The 23,005-nt window shown below is 35.6% G+C and overlaps 2 protein-coding genes across 2 annotated transcripts in view; one reads left to right on the forward strand and one right to left on the reverse strand.

The window, feature by feature from the left end:
- LOC135076744 (neuropeptide SIFamide receptor-like) overlaps positions 1–23,005 on the reverse strand; it is a 134,149-nt gene that overhangs the window by 34,739 nt on the left and 76,405 nt on the right. Inside the window, exon 2 of the mRNA XM_063971166.1 lies at positions 19,433–19,532. Coding sequence (XP_063827236.1) covers positions 19,433–19,532 — 100 coding nt within the window. The remainder of the gene's footprint in view (positions 1–19,432; positions 19,533–23,005) is intronic.
- Positions 4,120–5,547, forward strand: LOC135076748 (uncharacterized). The gene is made up of 2 exons (XM_063971170.1): positions 4,120–4,201; positions 5,105–5,547. Exons 1-2 carry the CDS (start codon positions 4,190–4,192, stop codon positions 5,333–5,335), a joined length of 243 nt encoding a protein of 80 aa, XP_063827240.1. The 5' UTR covers positions 4,120–4,189; the 3' UTR covers positions 5,336–5,547.

Consider the following 23,005-nt stretch of genomic DNA (forward strand, 5'->3'; position numbering starts at 1 on the left):
AAAAGGTAAAAAACAGACTTTTCATTCAGTCATAACTTTTTACTGACAGCATATTTTTGATTGCGGTTTGGTTATAATGAATCAGTATTTAGTAGACTATTTTACTACATAGGTCTCGTTAGTGGTGGACATTTGGACCACACTCCATACATTTTTGGTCATTGTCCTTTACGATCCTCAAACTGAAACTCGTATCAAAGATGAGGCTAATAGCTTATAGTTTGAAAACTTTACTTGAGTTCCTCTTTCCAGTTCATCGCACCCTAATTAGAAAACTATTCGGGGATATATCACTATAATGGGCGGACATAATTGAATTGGAGCTGGAAATGACGCGCGTTCATAAAACATGGAATCACTAAATTAGGAACAAAGCCTAATTGTAATTGCCAGCGAGCTCGTAGATTTAATTTTAGAAATTCGCTGATAGAGTTGAGGTGGGTAGTTTATCATGTCTGTTTTTGGACGGTTCGTTGACTTTAACATACACGATTGTGTCTAGTGTGTCAGCGAAACATTGCTTGTGTCTGGATTTTAATTAATTATCCTTTTCTACGCGTTCCGCGTTCATATTATGATATTATTACATGAATAAACATCATAATAACCTAAAGCTTAGCTAGATGACTTTTTATGTGTTCCAAAAGTTCATAATATCTCCATTTGAGTTATAGTTGTATTACGAGTACAATATTAGCTCGGCGAGCTACCGTCCACACAGTCTACGGACGGTGACCAACATAAACAAAACAGAGGATCAACAACCCACACTATTGTTACGAGCTTGATATTATAGGCCGGAAAATGTTTCTTAGCCCAAACAATAAACAAAACTATTCGATACTATTACGATATCACGTGATCTCTTTAGGTAAGCAGATCGACTCGCGGAAAAGGCGTTTTTACCACATTTCTGTTAAACAAAAGTTTAAAAAATATAATGGCTCTAACAAACACTAAGCTTTTAATATGAGTGGTCTAATAAGCTTTTACCTGTGCCTTTTGGCACCTGCACCACCAGAATACCAATACGATACATTGCCTACCTTTTTACCGGACTGCTCCAGAAGGAGGGTTATGTTTTTTAAGAATGTCTTGCAGCCAACTTGTCTCAAGTTTTCACAGCAAAGCCTTTTCAGAGATATTTCAAAACACCTTCTTGTTATGTTTGAAATAAAGTACCTAGCGACAAAATAAATAAGGGATAAACTCAAGAGCATTCTCAAAAGAATATAAACGACATTTTATATGACTGTAGACAAACTTTAAAAGCAGAAATATCCCTATTAGCATTGTCTGAGCATAATTAATTACATGAGCGGTTAAGAGTGTAGTGAAACCAAACTCAATTTCTCAATCTGAGTACGTCGTCTAGTGTGACATTATCTAAAATAGTACAATATAGAAATAATGTGGCTATTTTTAGAAAAACTCTAATGTAATACTGACGTAGGCACTGTAGACGTAAAATTTGACGTGTACTCATAAATATGTATTATGAGTTTTATCTTATCTTGTATAATATGAATTAGTGAAACCTAAATATAGGATATAATAAGACCTAAAAAGCTAGATCGCGGAGGATTTCGTAGGATGAGTTGAGAGATTTAATTACCTACCTTTACATTATTATACAGGTGTAATAAACTGAGGTACATAATACAAATTGTGACAAAACACCATGTACTACTGTTGCGTAGTTTTAATTTTTTTTCATTATCGGCTTACCTTTGAGATTTTTTTGTTTTTCGTTTTTCTTTTCGCATATTGGCTTTAGGAAAATATATGATATAAAACCATATCAAAGCTCAATGTCAAAGCTTTTTAATTGAGATTAAAAGGTTTAATATTTTTTGTCGTTAAAATCATGTTGCTACATCAAAAGACTGAAAAATATCTTGTTTCGTCTTACGTGTTATGTTCGCCACTACGACACACTAAACATAATATTTATATACTGTTAGCATGGCGTTCCAATACCATAAATCTATGGAAGTATAATGATGTTCAAAGTTACTCCATCGATGTGATAAAGATTTATCTATTATCAAAGCTTATGATCTCATAACCAGCTTGCTGCCATGTTTATACAATTTACGGGCCCAGCAGTAACCTTTAGAAGGCGATGGTTTATTGCCAATTAACAATATATTAAATAAACACCGCCATCGGATACGATGCAGTTGACTCATACAGTCATACTATGCTCCATTCACTGAGGATTACTTACTAATAGATAATCCAAATGTTTGTTTGTTTCTGTCATTTACAGCAATTTACCCCAAAGTAGACCTCATTGATTTTACCCCTTTGAACTGTTTATAATCATTTCAGCTTGAAGCGGTCTAGTGCTGGACAAAAGCCTCGTAATCGTATCCTCTTTTTGTTGGTACTCTACAAAAATCAAAACGTAATAAATGGCGATTAAAGGTCACTGAAGCAAAATCAAAGTGTACAAAGAGAACGTGTACAAGCTCCTTATTTCAATTGCCAATCAGTATATCGGATTTCCAAAAAAAATTCCTTTTAGTATGAAATTGAAAGAAGGTTGGATCCAATGAAGTATTTGACAAACGCCTTTTTCTTAGTTTTATTAAGGAGATATTTCAGACGAGAGTGCTTCAAGTGACATCTGTTTCTCATTTCCCTGCGAAATTAAGGCCGTCTTCCAAGGTCGAGTAATCACGTTTTTTCTCATGAAATGAAGAAGATTTTGTACCAGGCCATCGAAAGATTTTGTTTTCAAAGTTATACAGGGTGGGATTTTGTAATGCCACCTGAAGGGAAAGTAGTCTTAATACTATAGATAGAAAATTTTACTCAAAGAAAACATTCCTTTATTTTTTAAAAGAAACAGAACTGCAATCAATGATTTATAAAAAATTACCTGCTACATCTGGGAATCGAACCAACTAAAATCTGTTAAAAATTACACCCTGTATTTTTATTGCATCGATCGTTAGGGTTAAGTATAAGGATGAAATCTCTCAAACAAACTTGATATATCAAATGCAAGGGAAACCATGAAATCTTAAATTATTGTTATTATTTACAAAAAAACTGTATGGTATGGTGGTAAATTTTCGTAAAATTTTCGAAAATCTTTGAATGCAGTTCTCTTTCTTTTCAAAAATAAAGGAATGTTTTCTTTGAGTAAAATTTTCTATCTACAGTATTAAAGGTACTTGCCCTCCAGGTGGCATTACAAAATTCCACCCTGTATACCACAGTTTAAGATGGGGAGATAAAATAAGACTTAATAATCTTGGTATTATGTACTTGGTAACTTCCTTTTTCATCTTTGGACCCTAAGCAGGAAAAAACTAACTAAAATTAAAGAGAAACAATGAAAGAAAAGTATCCCACTTCTTTTCTTGATATTCAGTAATTTTAAGAGTAAAATGAAAGTAAACGACCTACTTAATAATAATAATATTTTATCACAGGAAGTCTGAATATTTAGAACAGACCTAAAATATTGTAATGAGACTTTTGACGGACAATGAACCTTTTGATATATAATATTTTGTCCTAGATTTAATATTTTTTAACAAATAAAACTTGAAAAAGAGTATTTATTTGTTAACGGTACAGGCAGACAAAATGTTTAGATCTAGACGGAATTTTATAAATTACAATTCAGTTATACCAGTTTGTTTTCTTTGAAGGACCAAATCAAAGAAAAAAGACGTTTGTATTCCTTTATGAGTTTATGGAGCAAGCCTTTCCAGTTCTCTCTTACTATGCTAAAAGAAAATCTGAATTCAGAATATGTAACACTAGCGGCCGCCCGCGACTTCATACGCGTTTACCCTATTAGGGGTGGAGTTTCGTTAAATCCGTTCTTAGTGACCTACGTTCTAAAAGGAACCCCCATGCAAAAGAGACTCCTGGCGCTTGTAGTTTCTGAGATTTCCTGATGAGTGAGTGAGTCAGTCAATCAGTGACCTATCGCTTTTATAAATATTAGATTTTCGCACAAGCAAACCCATTCGTTTGGCTAGTCTCCACCGCAAGTTCAGCGCGCTCAGGTTGCATGTTGCCAAACGCTGGGTTCGTTACAAACGCTGCTCAGTGCTCAGCCTAGCTGAGGACCTATAAAAGGGCCAGTCTAGGTAATGCGAGTACAGTACAGTGCAGTCAGTGCATCGTCGCCTCTTGTCATTACCGCAAACAAACAAACTCTACAATGTACAAGCTGGTAAGCTCACAATTTCATTATTTAATCCTAGTTATTCAATTTCGAGATGAATGAGCAGTTAATTAAATTTTATAATTCAGTTGTACTGTACAAAGAGACGATTTTCTAATTACATAATATTAGATTGAATATAAATAGTAATTGTAATTAAATTAAAAGGGATTATTGGGTTATTCACAAAGATGTCTAAAGTAAACAACAATCTTTCAGGTAAAAACAAAAAAAGTAATCTATTATATAAAAGAAAGTCGTGTTAGTTACTCCATTTATAACTCAAGAACGGCTGAACCGATTTAGCTGAAAATTGTCAGGGAGGTAGTTTAGAGCCAGGAGAAGGACATAGGATACTTTTTATTCCGTTATTTATTGCCATTAAGGCGGAACAAAGTTCGCTGGGTCAGCTAGTAAAGTATAAATTTTAGAGACTCGCTATTAAAGCGATTATTCCTTTTGAATTAAATATTGTGCCCAGCGAACCTTAAGATCACTTCGATATAATTTCAATTAAAAGTCCTGAGTAAAAGTCTAAACAAAACTTTGCAGTTGGCACAGAAAAATCACGAGACATTTTAGCAGTTCCATTAATTTTATGATGTTATTGAACTCCCAAAGTTGGATATATCCAAGTCATCTTTTAAGAGGAAATAATTGAAACAAAGAAAACTTTGCCTGGAAACAATATTCAAACAATGGAATCCATTTCTGGTTCAGTAGACATCTTAAGTCACGACCTGATAAAATCATAAGGACACAGTGAAGTGAAACACAGCACACGTGATACAAGATACAAATGTTGGAACGAGACTTTTAGAGAAGTTCATTCTAAAAACCCATGAAATAAACGTTTTGACAAGTAACTTTTTTTTTGTTAATATTTTTTAAAAGTACTTTTTTGTCTTCCAGGTTTTCTTCCTCGCCATGATCGCTTTCGCCAGCGCTGGTGTCATCGCGCCCGTGGTGCCCGTGGCCCACCCAGTGGTGGCCCACCCCGTGGTGCACCCCGTAGCAGTGTCCCACTCCGTAGTCCACCCGGCGCGCGTCGTAGCGGCCCCCGTAGTCGCAGCGCCCGTAGTCCACTCGGTCCACGCGGTCCCACTTGTGAGACACGCCCCGATCATTGCGGTCCACCATTAGAACGAAAACTTCAGGAATGTTAGATGTTCTTCTTTTGTTTGAAATTGGTTGACAGTTAAAGTTTCAGGCTTACTTTTTTGTTTGTGTTTTTATTAGCAGTTTTTTATTGCAATTGATTCATCAATTGTAGCATTTTTACGTAAATTACGTATTTAGATACTTCTTTAGGAAGATGTATGTACAATAAAATGTATATGTTTGAGAAACACTTATTATCACTTTTATTTTCCAGGCCGAATCTCTAAGAATAGTTCCTACCATAATAGATTTTGTTCAATCAATCGTATAAGTCAGTTCATTAGGTCCCGGATAAAAACGTTTTATTCCTAAATTTCCTCATCAGCAAAAAGGAGTAACAAACGACCTCCCCGGAGATATTAACCCATTTCTATCCGGAAACATAGCGGAGGTAAAAAATATCCGAACGTAATCACATTATTCTCCATTATACTCGTACTCCGTGAATTTATTGAATATGTTGAAATATGGAAATACGTACTCGTTCTCAAGACGTGGCCGCGGACATTTATCAGAGGAATGGCGCGAAATGATTTATGCCGCTTTATTTGTTCCCTGTTTTTGTTCTGTGGCGGGCAGGAGTCACTGACACCGATACAACCTCGCAGACCACGAATATATACCTACTGACTGCCACTATTTTTGGCACCAAAGATAATAATGTGCTAGTACCGCCTAAATACTGACGAACAAATATTTTAATAGCGCACTAAAACGTTTACTATCGTAATAAAATATGTCCGAGTTTTTTTAGAAAAATATCACTTTTATTGTAGAATTTGTACATTTTGGTCATTAAAGATAAATTACCTATTTATAACCTCAACCTTTGTGTAGCCTTTAGTAGGTTACGATAAGGTCAAACCTGTGGAAGACGAAACAAACAGTAACAGTATTTTCTAAATATTATTCAACTGGGATCAGATAACCTGATGATGTGCAACATAATTTTAAAGAAGCTTCAACATTGCGTTTTTCTCAATTGCACACTAGACGCCATCAAGATTAAAATAGATCTCAAGGGTCTAAGACAATTAGCATACTTTTTATCATAAAAAATAACACCAGTTAACCTCAGAACGAACGGTTAGCCGAGTATGTAGAGGATAAAGCTTCACACGAGCTGTTTAAGATCTAAAATAGACTGGCCATTATACTTCACCTAAGCAGGACATGGCCTTTCTAGCGCGACTTAAAGCTGCATTTATAATTACAATAATAATTAACTATTTATAAAAACTGAAGCATGACAATGTCAACTCTGATATAAAGTACAGTCTTGCATAACTATAGTCGATTACGAATATTTTATAGCTAAAGTAAAACCTTAAATTTCCACAAAGACCAAATCCTTGGGGGAGGCCTTTGTCCAGCAGTGGACGTCTTTCGGCTGAAACGAACGAACGAACGAAGGAAAACCTTAAATTTAATTATATGGTTAACTATTTATTGGTACTGAGAGATTTTCAAATATTATATTTTGCTGAACTAAATACCTAGCAATCTTCAAGTAAAAACCGCACCATGGTAATTGTAATAATAATATCGTAAATATTTACTGACACTTTCGCCAGTTTCCTAAACGTCAACGTTAAAAGGTAAACTACAGCTATAAAACCACGAGTCTCATTACCAAATTATAATGTTGTGTTTTTCTTCGCAAGGTAAATTAACCCGGGCCCGAAATTTCACCGCTCATTTAGAAGGATCAAGGCTGGGAAGGCAAAAAGGCGATTAATGTATTAAGCCCACTACTTACTCCCGGCGTTATCCTTGAACAAGGCGCTCGGGAACAATACAGGTGTTTGGCTATGGGGCTCGAGGATTACACGCGCGGCGATCGGCTTTTCAAGGGTACACAACCACAATTAGAGCATGGACGACTAGGTTGGTAATGCAGTAATTATATGTACTTACTATAATAAAACATTTCACTTTCTTTTTCCTGCAACTTTGTGTGCATAAATTTCGATAAAAAGAAACCCACTTCTAAGTACTTAATATAATAGGTATATTTGATAGTTTTGCGTGAAGAAAACGAATATTCATCCATCTATCCCCCCCAATTTCGCATATATTCGCAAATACAGTTCTACATCTGAGTAAATAAAGAGACTATTTATACGATCAAAATTTTAATTACGCCAGCACATGTACTTTTTCTACGCAGCTAACATTATAACTTTTCATAAAAATACGAAAGTAACAAATATTTATTTGTTTATATTCCAGTAAGATCGTCCGTACAGGGTTGAAGGCTGACTTGGAAAGTTTTCTTATTTTCAACCAAATAAAGACAAAAAAGCTTGTCTTTTTACATGACATGAAACCTGAGCCCGACAACAGTGTAAACAAAAGGTATACAAAAATCAATTTCGTCACAACACATACACTGTTTACTCGTAGTTCTACGAAATATGTATTATTATATAGGTAAGTGTTACTTGAGACTTCGATATAATATGCGTGTGTTTGAACACGAAACCTTTGAGCACATTCCCGGCAACATCAAAACGTTATGGTCCTGTCAGGAATTGCCGAAAATGCTCTATTTTAGGCTGAATAAGTAAATTTTCGCGTCTAGACGCGGCTTACGGTTATAACTTAGTATCTGGGCCACCTACTAAAGGTGCTTCTAATAAAACTTTGTGAATAATTAATTCGTCAGATTTATTATACGAACATTTCAACAGACCGTCGCCGAAAAATTATCATATTTACCTACCATAACTTTTAGAAATCATTATTTTCGTATTTTTTCTAAAAAACATTATCATACCCATTTTGTTCTGTATTATTAGAATATACAAATTCATCAAAATGTTTTCATTTGAGAATTGAAACATAGGTAAGTATTAAATTACATTATTGCGATTCTGTTTGTAATTTTCCCTTCGTTACATTTTTAGAGGGTGTATTAGACATAATATTTTAATTTATGGAACTCACAAACGTTACCTCTCTAATTGAATTCTTATTGAATAATGGCCAAATTCCAAGAAAATACGAGCAAAGTTCAAAACATAAAACAAACCTACCTCTCTTTTGTAAAGAGCAGAATTGCCGACAGTCGCACAAAAACCAATTGTGACTCATACATATCCCATCCTAGGCCATTATCAGCCCGATACACGAATCGGATCCTTGGAAAAGACAAAGAAAAAACAAAAGACAATTTATTACCACCCCTCCCATAACCTTGAGTTAATATAAGGCGAAATGATAACGGGTTCCATAAATTTTTATGCATTTCCTCGTAGGCCGACCTTATACGTGATACACTTATCTCCGCATTCGGGATTAGGCCTTGAGATTAGCATCAGCCATTGTAAAGATTAAAGATGGTGGGATGCAGCAGGCTCTTATGTTAATACCATGAAGGGAACACCATACTCGTAGGTAGGGGAGAGGGGGGCAGCTTTGGACAGGGGCAGCTTAGAACAAATGAATTTAAAAATCACTGGTTTAGGCTACAATGGTATAAATCATAATTTATATTGCCAGCACTGATGCGCATAGCCGTCACATCTCATTTTTAATATCTAACTGTAGCTTAACCGGCAAAAGTGGTTTTTTGTTTTTGACTGCCAATTTCGCACTTTTTTATTTTGGTTCTAAGGATTTTGTGGACGTAGTTTTATAAAATACTGAGTGGTTTGTTTACTATACGGAAGTTTAAATAGTTTCGATGAAGATTTGATAAGAAATTGCGATATAAAAGTATGTTCCGTTATTAAATTTATGTTTTTTTCTGGAAATATACCCATGGGGCAGCTTTGAACGAAATGGTTGGGGCACCTTTGAACTTTATAAATTTTCTTTTTAAGTGGTATTATGAAACCTTAAGTTTTCTAATACTTCGTAGAAGGATTTTACATAAAAAATAAGCAGATTACTTTACTGTGACAGATAAAATTTCAAGCTGGGTGAAGTCCGGGCAAAAGCTAGTTTTATTAGTTGATTGATATTTTTTAAATTATGCAGTTTTGTCTTTGATGTGTCATTAAACAGAAAGTTTATTAGTATTTAGTTAATTGATATATCTTATATTTACTTTTTTTTAATAATATCCCTAAGTTTTGTGTTACTTTGTACAGAGTGATGTAAAATAAAATAAACATGTTAAATTGATCCCAAATGACACTGATCATTTAAAATTTTGTTTATTAATTATTTTAAAAATACACATTCATAAATATTCAGTTTTATTTAATTGAAAAAAATACTAATTCAAAACTGCCCCAGGCGTGTTCAAGGCTGCCCCGACTACGGGGCAGTTTTGAACGTTTACAGGTCTGTGCAAAAATCTAAATATCTTAATAAGCGTTCATAAATAATTAAGAAGAACATCATTATTTTGTTGTGTGATAACCATGACCTCTATCTAGGAAGAAAAAAATAATGAAATCGTTCAAATTTGGAAGATATTTAATAAAGTATGAAAATTGTTCAAAGCTGCCCCCCTCTCCCCTACTTGTACTAAAATATCAGAATGAACAAAGCTATTTGAAAAAGGTTTGTAAATGAATATTGGGCTATTAAGATTTTTATCAAGCAGGCTTGACACCCAAAGAATAAATCTTTGTGTACTTAATGTCTTACGTAAATTGATAATGCTTAATTCCTCCAAGGCCTTGAAGCAGGCCTGGCTCACTCCGCGCGGTACATCCGATAATTACCTACAGCGAAGCGCCCCGCCGGCGGGTATTATATCGGTCGAGTGTCACGCGCGCGCCCGTCAGGACGCTGGCGTGCGTTGTAGTACGTACCTAATTCTATGATCGAAGTATTATTTAAAAATGGACATAAAGAGAAAGAAATATTGTGCGGCGTTCGGGTATTTAAATTCGAAAAGAAATCTACCGGATTTATCTTTTTTTTCGCTTCCCAGAGATGCTGAAAGGTATGTTATCCATGTAGGTAATCAATAATTCTTAGGATAGTATAGGAACCTTAGATTAATAAAGCCAATAATTAATCTAAGATAGGAACCTAACCTACCATGACTATCTACTGCTCAGAATGCGTTCGTTCGTTTCAGCCAAATGACGTCCACACCTGGACAAAGGCCTCTCCCAAGGTTTTCCATAATGAATGCGTATGAGTCATGAATGCTACATACGTACCTCATTACATATAAGAAGATTAATTATTTTTTCACTAGACAGCAACCCTAACAGCGTAAGAAGAGTTCAGAGGCACGCGATAGAAAGAGACAAAACTTGTAGGTGAATAAAATTGTAGGTACGTAGTGCTGTGCGAGCTGAATTCCACTTTATCGCGTCGCAGCAAGACTCGCATTTATTTAAATCGTCTTGCGGAGTAATCCTTCTGTACCTGTACTATTACTTATTCTGTGCTTGAAGCCACGAGTGAACAGACGGACTGGGTAGAGGTCCATGATATATCGCGTCCTTCGGCTGAGATTGAGATTCAAAGGAATTCTGTTCGTAATTGAAAAAAATCTCTAATGTGACACGGGTTTCGAAAGTCTATGAGGCGTAAAATATTTCTTTTAAATGTCATAAAAAGGAATTTATTTTGAAAACGCCCTTACAAGCCCTTGTGTCATTATTTTCTAATGGTTCGGGACAAGATGTGCTGAAAAATAGCATTGCAAGAAAGTCAGTTAATTTAGCTTTTATACGTAATTATCGCCGCTAAAACAGCTGTTCTTTTTAAACCTCTCTAAGAATCCCTGATAGTACTCGTACACACATTAGTGTAAGTATCGAGGGGTCCTTGTAAGCCTTTCAAATCTCTGCCCAAGGCTGCAGTGTGCAAGGACGCTGGCCAACCTTTTGGGGCGTGCAATCGTTTGTGAAATCGCCAGGGAAATGTAACGCACTCGGCCGGCCGCTGAACAATAAAATGGACTGCCCGGCCGTTTTCTATTGATGTTCTGAGTGCTTGTAGAGGGCCTGTTTTTCAGAGGGTCTTGTTGTTGCGTAAAAGAGACGGTCATTGTGAACATTCTGAATATTTGTGTTGTTTTTGTGTCTTTAGTTCAATAGATTCATACGGATTTAAACCTAATAAGGTTGAGCTTTCAATTCAATATTCAGATTAACCGATTTAGATATATGACATTGAAAGTTAGAGGTGGTCTTAATGCAGTCGTACGTGATTACTTCAAATATACTTATTACGGAGTTAAAATATTGCAGAGGAGCACTTAATAGTATTATGTAAACAGCTGGTCTAAAAAAAGAAGTATAATTGAAAGCGTTTTGCAATCTCTATGTGTAACTTGCTCTCGACGAGAAATGTTTGCCCCGTATCATGGAAATTTAATTTATATTCTTCGGAGAAACACTGATTATTTCGTTTATTGTTTAATTTATACACAAGCTTGTTAGCTCAGGTCATAGTTAAATCAAAAATGCAATTTATTTTTAGATTACACTAAATTATTCTCAGTAAAGGCTCTTAAAAATCTTTTATAAACGTCGTTCGACATTCGATAGCTTTAATTAGAAAAGTGTTCACCAAAAGGCAGCTAGTAAGCGCTTTATCCCGAATATGTACCTCTGCATATTTATTATCCTTCTGGGAACCTTGTAAGTCACATATTTCACTCGGCTGCAAAGTCACAGACATGACAAACACCGAAAATGACCTAACAAGGAACCTGCCCAATCCAGTCTCTACAGGCGTACGGTCCGCAAAGCAACTAGGTTACAGATGGTTTACTTACCCGAGTGGATAACTCAAAATTATTTACCATTATTAATTTTTTAATTTATTTTCAGGAAGAGTTCGTCCTATGGCTATATTAAGAGGTAAATATTTTAGTTTAGTTTATTATGTTTTATTCAATTGATTCTGATGATTTAGGAATTATTTTAAATCATCGTCATTTGATAGATAATGTCAATCCCAGTTCCCACCACTCAGTTCAACCTTTTTTGTGGGCTCTTCTTTACTGCATATCATTTTGCAATGAGAAATTAATCTTTCATCAAGTATAGCCCGCCTCCATCTGATTGCAATCTTATGTTGTCCTCGGAATATAGGTCAACAATAAAAAAGGTTGCTCCTTTTCTGCGCGTAGTACCGCTTCACGCACGATTTCCATGACAGTATGTTACCATTCGGCAATTTGGTCTCCAAGGGCGGGCGGGGCAATCTTGGGCGGGCGGCCTCGAGATGCAGCGCGGTGGAAGCGTGGCGCGCGCCATTACGCAAATAGTTTGCTTTGGGGTGTCAGGAAGCCCTCGAGATTGCAATGGAACGGGACTGACCTTGAGGGCAACCTTTTTCTGGCTGTGTTTTTAATCAATTTTATGGTGTTCTTTGGTGGGCTCGCAACAGTTCGATTTCCGGTCGAGACTATTAGGAAACGTTATTTTCTAGATGGTTTATGAACACATGAGGAAATCATTCGTCTGGTTCCTCGTTAAACAAATCCGAAAAAGTGAAATGACTTTGACTAAACTGATGCAGTTCATAAAATTATGATCTTTGTGATACTTAACTGTGTGTCGTTCATAAGGGCTTTTTCAAGGCGAGAGTGAATTGGCACTTATAGAGCAGATATGCAACATCCTAGACTAAAAAAAACTGGTCAAAATTGAATGAAAATTTTGATTTGATTTGATTTAAGTACTTGTCGTCTAATTCATTATTTAAAATTCAAAACATTCTGGTAATGTTAAATACTATACCTAACACAAATATAAATAGATTTCCGCATAAACTCGTCATTTCTCCAATGCTCATCTGCCGTGCACACAACTAGCACGGCATCCAGCCCGTGACGCGGCCTTGATGCGGAGCTTCCGCGGGAACTCGCTGCGTGCCATTTGCGCCGCTACAGATACTTCCAGGGCTGGCAAGATACTACAACTATTATTATTAAATATTTGTCCTGCAGTCTTGTCTTTTATTGTTGAAGATTATTCAGCATTGTCATAAAACAACACAAATATTTCTAAATTGACAGAATTTTTTAATATACGTAAATACATTATGTAAAACAGTTTTATATTGCATCAGATCCAGTGACTCAGTGTTTTCTTATGTTAAGGATGATTAATTTTGTGTCTTATTCTCCATCGTGGTGTACGTAGCTCTATAGCGAACATGTTTGTAAATTCACAGAAAACGTCCTATACACTACATGTTATAAGAACTAGAAATAAGAATATGATGCTCTAAATCAATGTTCCGCAAACGTTTTGTGTACAAGGTACATTTAGGAAAATGAAATTATTTGAGGTACTCCACGCATAAAAAACCATTTTTAAGTAAATACCTTTATTAGTCTTACCCTTACTAACTAAAAATAAGTTTATAATATAATCTTATTTAATATTTTTTCAAGGCACGCCAACTAATGACCACGGTACCTACACCAGTGTGCCACGGTACACCCTTTGCGGAACACTGCTCTAAATAACGTTACTAAAAACATAAATCATACTCGTATATAATTTTTGAAGGGATCGCTGTTCAACCCTACAGTTGACACGGTGTTGTGGCAATGACAGTGTACGCGGCCCGGGATTCCGCTCCGGGACGCCACTCGGCACGAGTTGCCCAACTATGGCGGCGGCAGGCGGCTGAATATCTGAGGCGTCTATTAGTGCTATAATAAAGGTGTATTACCAAAGCATTAAGTCACTAAAATTTTCAAATGGGTAGTTACTAATGATTCCAGAACACATTTCTTTTTAAAACGCTTTATTCTGGCCCTTACAACTGAGACAGTTTAAAATTTGCTGTAAATTTTTTACTTTTAGAACCTTCGGACTAATTATCAGATGCCTTAAAAAGGTATGGAAGAGTGTTTTGTCAGCTTATAAGAATTGGGTTACTGCCCTACCCTATTAGTAAGTAGGCTTAAAAACAAAGAAAGGAAGAGTAATTTTGCTCTTTTGTTAACATCAAACAATCCAGGCCGCCCTCCGTATATCGAAAAATTAAACTCCTCGCATAAAAATAAAATATCCGGCCAATGCATGGAAAAATATACCTATACGACCGTTTTGTCGTTACGAGAAAATTATCTGAGCGTTATGTGGTTTTTTTACAAAGGGTGTCGCATCCGCAGTAGGGTGGGAAATAATGAGACATGTCAAGGTTTGAGGATAAAAATGATATTTAGGAGTGAATTTATATTGTATTCCTGAATTCTTTTAATACATTCACATGTAGGTGGAAAGGAAAGTGCTTTGAATCTTTTAGTGTGCCAATGTATCACTAAATGTGGCAATCACTCATTTTGTTACACGCTACAATTACCTATTACAAACCAGAAATCTGCGATACTAATTACTTACACAATTTGATTATGAAAACTTTTTTCCAAAAACTTTACAGGCCTGCTGAAATTGGAAGGCTGTCAACAAAACGATTGAAAACAACTAATAAACTTGACCAATCATACCCCAAATCCTGACCCGGAACTGTAAAGTTCCCTTAGCAACCTAGCTGTTTTCCAAATTAGAAGTTTACTTTACCAAGTCCCCTGCTCCATTTCTCAGGTAACATGTATACCTAATGTAGGTAAACACAATGTTGATAACATTGTAACTTTCTCGATCAAAGGCCCCTTCAGGCAACAGCCTAGTATAAAAGTAGGGAACGTGGGAAAATCAATGTAGGTAGTTATCGAAAAACTAAAAATATCTCAAAACATGTGTGACAAAACACACTTACGGAAGACCTAAAAATTAATGTTTAGGCATATTAAAGAACAACGCACAAAACTGGGGAAGGTCGATGGTAAATAATTTTGAGCACGTAGCTAAGAACAAAAGAATATAAGCCTCAAATCCCTCACATATTTATGATTTTTACATTTGCATCATGCCCGTCCCACTTGATGCTAATATTAACGTGCTCCTTCTCATTTCCAAATCCGTCACGTTCCCTTATTTTGCTGTGACTCCCTGACGCATTTTTTGCAAAAATGAACCTTTTAGGTAAAGCAGGCTCAATACGTAGGTAAGTCTTATAAACATAAAATGAAGTTATTTAATTACTTACTTAAGTAATTGAATGGTTGGATAGATTAGGTACTTAATGGCAGACCAATAAAATCAATAAAAGCTGAAAACTTAATTAAATCGACCAAATAATGGCAATTCTAGAGACAATTACAATCAACGAACATCTTTGGACTAAAATGATGTTGCAGACCACGATTAGATACAACGGGTACCTACCTACTATATGCAAGGAAAGGAGTGTATTATTGCAGACAGAAGCTAATGGAAATTTTCATTTTAGTACCCCACATAGAAATTTTAGTGCCCTAATCCCGGGCGGTAAACTAAGAACTATTAGGTAAATTGCGGTTAAACTGACCCTCAGAAGTCCTACTCCACTGAACGATTTCAATAAAACATTCAGCCCTGTCTCACTTGCTCACCCCTGGGATCAAGCATGAGTGAGGGAGAAGGAGCTTATATGATACAAATTAAACAAACCCTTCATACGTTATCCTCCCGAAGGTCGCGGGACTGCGACGTTCAAAAACACGCAGCTGCACGACAAGGCTGATGTTAATTATATGAGCGCCATATTTCTTTTATGACGTAATTACCGGCGTTAACTGAATGAAAATAACAAGCGATGCGCGTCACGTTACGGCAAATTAGATTTACTGCTCAATTTGAGAGAATCTTGTCTTTTTAACTATGTGTGTACAATGTGCTCCCAGACTTTATGAGCCGCCATAATAGGCGTGGCATAAGTAGCTCAAATGGATCAATGTCTTGACTTCTTACAAAGTACCTACGCTATAGTTTCAAATAATTTTATCGGTAGGTAGCCTAATAAAAAGCTTGTCTTATAGCAGCAAATAGTTGTCAACGTTTTTGGATGCCTTCCCTCCCATGAATATTGAACAACCAAACAAATTCCTTCCCAAGCCGCCGCCCTACCCTGCCGTCCCCATAAAAATTCTAAAGGATTCCAAGCTAACACCATCGGCCATCCATCAGGCACACCTCAATTTTTCATTGCATCGACAAATCGCTCGTCCTTGAACCCATCAGTGCTGGCTCGAGCTGAAAATATCGATATGAGTTATCGACTGACTATCGCATGTCGATGTCTACAAAAAAAGTGGATAAGTATCGATGATCTTGAATTTTTATGACAAATTAGATTTTCCTTAAATTAAGTAGCTGTTGCTTATGCATGGGTTTTCAATATGGTTGTGGGTTCGATTCCCACCTTAGGCAATTTGATTTTTTCAAGTTATTTTTATTTATGTTTTTCTTATTTTATATGGAAAATTGGAAAAAAGGGAGAAAAATCTTGTAGCACCTGGGGTCCTAATTTTCTTTTAAAAAGCTGAAGATTTTACAGAAATATCCATAGTTACAATAAAGAAAAGGTTATCGATTACGGAAATATAATCGATGTTATCGATAATATTGTTTTGATTTATTGATTCGATTTATTCATTTTATTATTGTTGTTTCTAAAAATAGATTCTTCGGATATAATCGATTCATCTCTATTCAATTTTTCGACAACACTAGTTGAAAAGGCAAACATCGCAAACAAGAATATCGATAATTCGCCATCACTAGAACCCAGCTGCATAATAGGGCAACGCTTGACTTTTGGGTCAAGGCCTTGGCCCAGGTATGCCGCATCTTGAGCCTTCGGAATTGTAATGGGCAAGGCGCTTGAAACTTTCAATGTACTGGAAAGGACCCCCGGCTTTTGTTGTTTAGGGAAACGTACAGCGTGTGTTGTTTGCTAATAAACTTTGATGGACGCTAACAATTAACATGTTTGATATAACATATTTTAACAATAGAAGTTACAAATTCACGTTTTAAAGGAGATATTCATACAAAAAATAATTAAAAAATTGACTCTAGCAAAATATCTTGGCAAGCGTAATTTTGGATTCGAATTTCGAACACGTATTGAAAAGCAGAAATTCAATCAATTTTTGAAAACGTTAAATAGTCACCACTGCCAATTTAATAAAATGTAAAATTCAAATATTTTTCATTAAAAAAATAGAAATATAATTTAATTAGACGTAGTATTTTTTAAATTTTCTGTTATTTAAGAAAAATAAATTAACACAAATCTTAGGTGGTGCGGAACGTAATACGGCCAAAGTAAGTTTCTCCAAGCTACGAATCCCAAGTAAGAAAATTAAAAAATCTAGTAATGGTAATTGAGGGTAATGAAATTTTTGTTCAAAGTAAAATCGCGAGTGCAACGTAACGGCTGATTTTTCCGGGAAATCAGCTATTTTATTAGGGATTGTTAACTTTACGTACAAAGTGTAGTAATGTATTAGAACAATAAGTGCATTAGTGTAAAATTATTCAGTGTTAGTTGGAGGAATCGTCTGATGTGGATTTTCCAAGAATGTAAGTAGCCATTGAAAGCAATTTGTAAATCGTAATTTAGTTGTTAGTAGTGCTTCTTTCAACTAATATAATTGCAAAATTTCGCATATTGTAACAAAATTAGGGCATATTTTTGGGAGCTAACTTTTTTTATAATCGTAAAAAATGCGGGTGTCACCAAAGAATAGGTAACTGAGTACTTATCCAAAAAGCAATTCCAATCCAACCAAATGACTACCTACCCTGAACATGCGCGCTAATGATGGCCGTGTCATTATTGTCTTTATTTCGAGGTGAAAATACGAATTATTTTTTCGATTAGGTTTTCTAAATACTTACGTTTCACCTTGTAAAATAATATCAATATGACAACACATTTTATTTTTACGTGTTACGGAACGCACCGTGGCCAAAGTAAGTTTCTCCAAGCTACGAATCCCTAGTAAGAAAATTCAAAAATCTTTTAAAGATGATTGAGGGTAGTGAAATAATAGTTCAAAGTAAGTTCGCGAGTGCAACGTAACGGCTGATTTTTCCGAGAAATCAGCGATTTAATTGTAAAGTGTTAACTTTTCGTACAAAGTCTAGTAATTTATTAGAACAATAGGTGTATTAGTGCAAAATTATTGAGTGTCAATTGGAAAAATCGTCTCATGTGGATTTTCCAAGAAATGTAAGTAGACATTGAAATCAATTTGTAAATCGTAATTTTGTTGTTAAAGTGCTTGTTTCAACGAATATAAATGCAAAATCTCGCGTACTGTTACCAAATTATGGTATATTTTTGGGTGCTAACGTTTTTTTATTTTCATAAAAAAGTGCGGGTGTTACAATAATGTATACTATGAGTAACTTCTAGTGATTCCACAAAGCCATTCCAATCCAACCAAATGACTACCCTGAATATGCGTGCCAATGGTGGTAGAATCATTATTACTTTTATTCCGAGGTGAAAATACAAATTATTTTATCACATCTTGTAGGATTTCGACAAAATACGTTTATCACTTTGACAATAATATCAACGCGAAAAAGAATATTATTTGGATTACGACGAAAAATATATAAGTGCTTTGTATTCTCAGCGTTGGTAGGTACTTGTGATAACATTATTCTAAGACTCGAAGGGTAATTTTCCTATAAAGTTATGGCTTATAGCCTTTTTGTTTCATCTCATAGCTACATAACATTTTCGTAACTAATAATACGGAGCCTTGCTAAGGCTTTATTTGTGAGTCAGCTACGAAAATCTACTAACTCAAAACGTAAGATGATTGACTCGGTCTTTTTTTACAGATATTTTACATTTACTGTAACTCAATTCGCATTATTTCTTAACAAATCGACGCTAGCTATAAACGTTCATTTTTTTTTTTTTTTTTTTTTAAATAAATAGTCCCTGGTACACAGAGTGACCAAAAAGTTGACAATACAACCTTTTTCCAACTGTAACAAAGACGGTTACGAACTTTTTGTCTACCTCGGGTGTCAGGAAGTACGTATTTGATGCTGACTGTACTGGTGCTTACTTAAACCTTTGTTGAACCTTTCTTAAACACTGGAGGAGTCGAACCTGAACTTTGAATGATAGTTTAACATTCCCCTGGGACAAACTTGACCTTCATTGGTTGGGTTTTTATTGGTGGTCAAGCTGTAGATCCTGGCTACACAGGAGTTGCAGTGGGAATAGTCCCGTAGTACTGGTGCGTTCTAAATAAGTACGTAAATAAATGTAAACTTTTCTTACCTGTCCAGGGACACGGCGACGAGGCTGTAGACGGAGGCGGCGACGGAGAGCCCCTGCACGTACGGCACCGTCTTGCACATCAGCCAGCCCAGCACCCACGCTGCAACAATAAGGTAGGTGAGCATGCTTGTTACCTGCGGAACTACTAGGAACTTTTTTAAATGTATTTTTTTTGCGGATCTTCTGTGTCTTTTATTGGAGATGTTTTTAGGTTCAGTAACGCTACGTGACCGTAGTCACTTTTTTATTTACAAATTACAATCTGCAGATTCTAGATCCGCACTTTTTTCAGTTTAAAAATCACAATTATTGAAAACGGTTCGATTAACTCTGACTTTTGCGTCGTTTGATGGATATTTTTTACGTTCGGTAACGCTACGTGAGCGTAGCCACTGGTCTACAAAACGGTTCTAATGTGTTTATCATTATGTATTACTGTGAACATTTTGTGTATTTTTATCGCAATCCAGGTATTTTGGAAATGTTTTAGGATCGGTAAAGCTACGTGAGCGTAGCCTTAAAAAGGCTCTAAATGTTTTTTTAACTCTGTGAACATTTTGTGTATTTTTTCTCTCGACTAGGTATCTAGCTTTAGAAATAAAGCTACATAAGCGTAGCCAGTAGTATAAAAACGGCTCTAATATTTTTAAGTAACTGTGTTCAAATATTTTATGTATTTTTCCCCATCTAGGTAACCAAAAACAAGGTAGGTGAGCATGCTTGTTAGTAACTATTACTGGCGGAACTTACTATGATGTGCTTTTTTATGTTTTTTTTTTAAATTCGGTAACTCTACTGAGCGTAGCCACGAATATATTTAAATAATTTGTGAACATTTTGTGTATTCTTTTAGCTCGGTGATCTCGGTCTAGGTATTAAGCTTTTACAGGTACCTACCTATTTATTTTGTGTTAATTTCTTTCTCTGAGAAAATGGTCTTGCTAATCGTCATCGTGATGATCAGTCCAAGATTTACGAATTAGCTAAAACTATAGGAACGTTTATTAGATTTTTTTATTTCGATAAGTACAGGGGTTTAGCTAATTTTTTTTTTTAATACTGAATTTATCAATACCGTGCCAACTTATCGTCTTGAAACTAATTTCTTAGGTGATTGAAATATGTTGTCTTTTTCTTTTGGCACCACAACTGACTCTATTCTACTACCACTAGGTATCTACTTTTTATTTATTTTATTTTTTATTTATTTACTATACTTGACTATAGTGTTTAAAGTTAGGCAGGGCTAAATTACTACGGAACCTTCTCTCTTAAAGATAGATACTCGGTTACCTAGGCACAATTTCCCGCCCTAACTAGAAGCGGGGGAAATTCTTGCTTTGTAGGTACTTGTCTAGATGAACGTTTCTTTTGATAGAATATAACACCGGAATGTAGTCTTTAAAATATTTTGAATCTAGAAAATGAACAAACAGTTTTCAAATGTCGATTCCCTTGCCTTCAAACGTCTTTAAGCTGCCATACATCATAGCGAATTTCCTTGGCGTCTCAGACCTCGCCCAAGCAACAAGTGGAAACAGGTCATTAAATCAATATTACACGATGCCCTGCAACCGAAACTGGGTCAGGTCACTGTCCTACCTGCGACCTAGCCTTGCATTCCTCTAGCCCCGTCTCGCTCCCCCCGCAAACATTTCCATGCCTCCATCCCTCTCCACCGTGGCCTTGCGAACGAAACGCATTACAATACAAAAGTCCAACATGACAACGCGATCCTCAATTAAATTCCAAACGTATATCTAACGGCATAACGTCGGCATTTCAATAAGCGGAAACGAGGAAGACTTGCATCGAGACAGCTTTATCGATTTGCTGAAGGAACTGATTCGATTTTAATTATGACCGAGTTAAGGCATTATTTTTATGATTTCGTAACCTAAATATTCGTTCCTTGACCTCGCGTTATTTATGCTTTCATAACTTTTCTCTCTTCTCTTCTTTTTACGATTATGCTTTCATAACTTTTCAGTGAAAATAACGATGTCTGTTCAGCGCTCTGAGCTTTTTAAGCTCGTAGAGCAATACACGTAGCTTTTAGTGAAACATTTGACATTTAATTTCAGGTAAACATACACGTTTCTGTAACTTTTTTAAAAATGTGTATTTTAGGCTTTGATGTTTCTTCCCACATGAATAAAACAAATGTTTTACAGCATTCCGTTTGTTTTTATGCTGTAAGAATCCACCACCGCTCATAAACGTTTAATTCCCACTCTTTGAGCCGTCAACAGTAACTAATCCGGCATTAAGAACACAAAGGTCCGGGCTGTTTGGAGAGGCCCCCATTAATTTTGAATGGGACTAACTTCGCAGCCTAATTATATAATTCGGGACCAAGTGACCCGGTTCTGTATGATTTCATACGTTTGTTTTGGGCACTCCGAATCGTAAAACGAGTAGCTGCTTAAATATGCACATACTCGCGCATAACACTTCTTTTGTTCATAATAATCTACATATTTGTTTATTATCGTGTACTCTTGTACATCATAGACGAATAAAGTACGCACAATAATTTTAGGTGTCGTTTCAAAGACGAAGTCTCAAGGTACAATCCAACAAATATGTACTACATTTATTCTCGTGGATATCAATTTCAAATAACGTTATAATTTTAGAAATATCCTCTTTGTGAATTTTATATTTGTGTTAAAAGGCGCCGAATACGCGAGCATTTCTGCGCGCCTTTTCCAATCTTCCTTTCCATTCCAATAAGTTTATTGAAAAGCTCTAGCTATTCCACACTAGAATATTTTTATATTTTATTTGTTATGCTAACTGCTCTAGAGGTGTCGTGTCGATACTTATATTAGAACACCATTTTATCACATAATACTTGAGTGTAGATCTTTAAGCATAATATTCTAACTAAGGTTTATGTAGACATCATGTTTAAGTATGTTTGGGTCTCTTGTGGATAGGGCAATTTTTATAGAAACCTTTACAATATTCACCGTAGATTATTTTGAAAGTTTTTATCGCAATCAGAGATATTTCTACTGTAGTAAGTAAAGACTAGCATCAACCTAAACAATTTGGCTTTCTCGGTAATTAATTAGTGTAATAGTTTCTACTACTTTCCAGCAAAATATTGAGTGTAACATACTGACGGCTGTGACTACAGCTACAGAAGCCAGACGTAGTAGGTGGCAGACTGAACCACAACCTGATTCGATTACAGTGCCTGCCTTTGTTATGCCTATGATACGTTTAGCAGATGGTTTTACAGTTTTTTAAACTGCAATTATAATTCCAGTAAGTAGTAAAAATGACTGAATCTTCTTTATAGTGTTAAAAGTAAAATGCAAAGTTTTTCGTTGATGCACGGCAACCACCATTTATAACCTCTATTATAATAATCATTAAATAAATTCAGTTTCAAGTATCAATTATTCCTATGCCTTGCATGATATTGAAGAATAGCTTGTCAAACACTTAATTTTTAGGAACCGTGTCAGGTAAAGATCCGGTGTGTTCTTTAGGTCTCAATTTGGCTTTGTGTTACATAAAAGCTCCTTATGACCCACATGTCATACACGCAACATCGCGGGA

This window comes from Ostrinia nubilalis, chromosome 12, assembly GCF_963855985.1.
Source record: "Ostrinia nubilalis chromosome 12, ilOstNubi1.1, whole genome shotgun sequence".
NCBI classification, from domain to species: domain Eukaryota; kingdom Metazoa; phylum Arthropoda; class Insecta; order Lepidoptera; family Crambidae; genus Ostrinia; species Ostrinia nubilalis.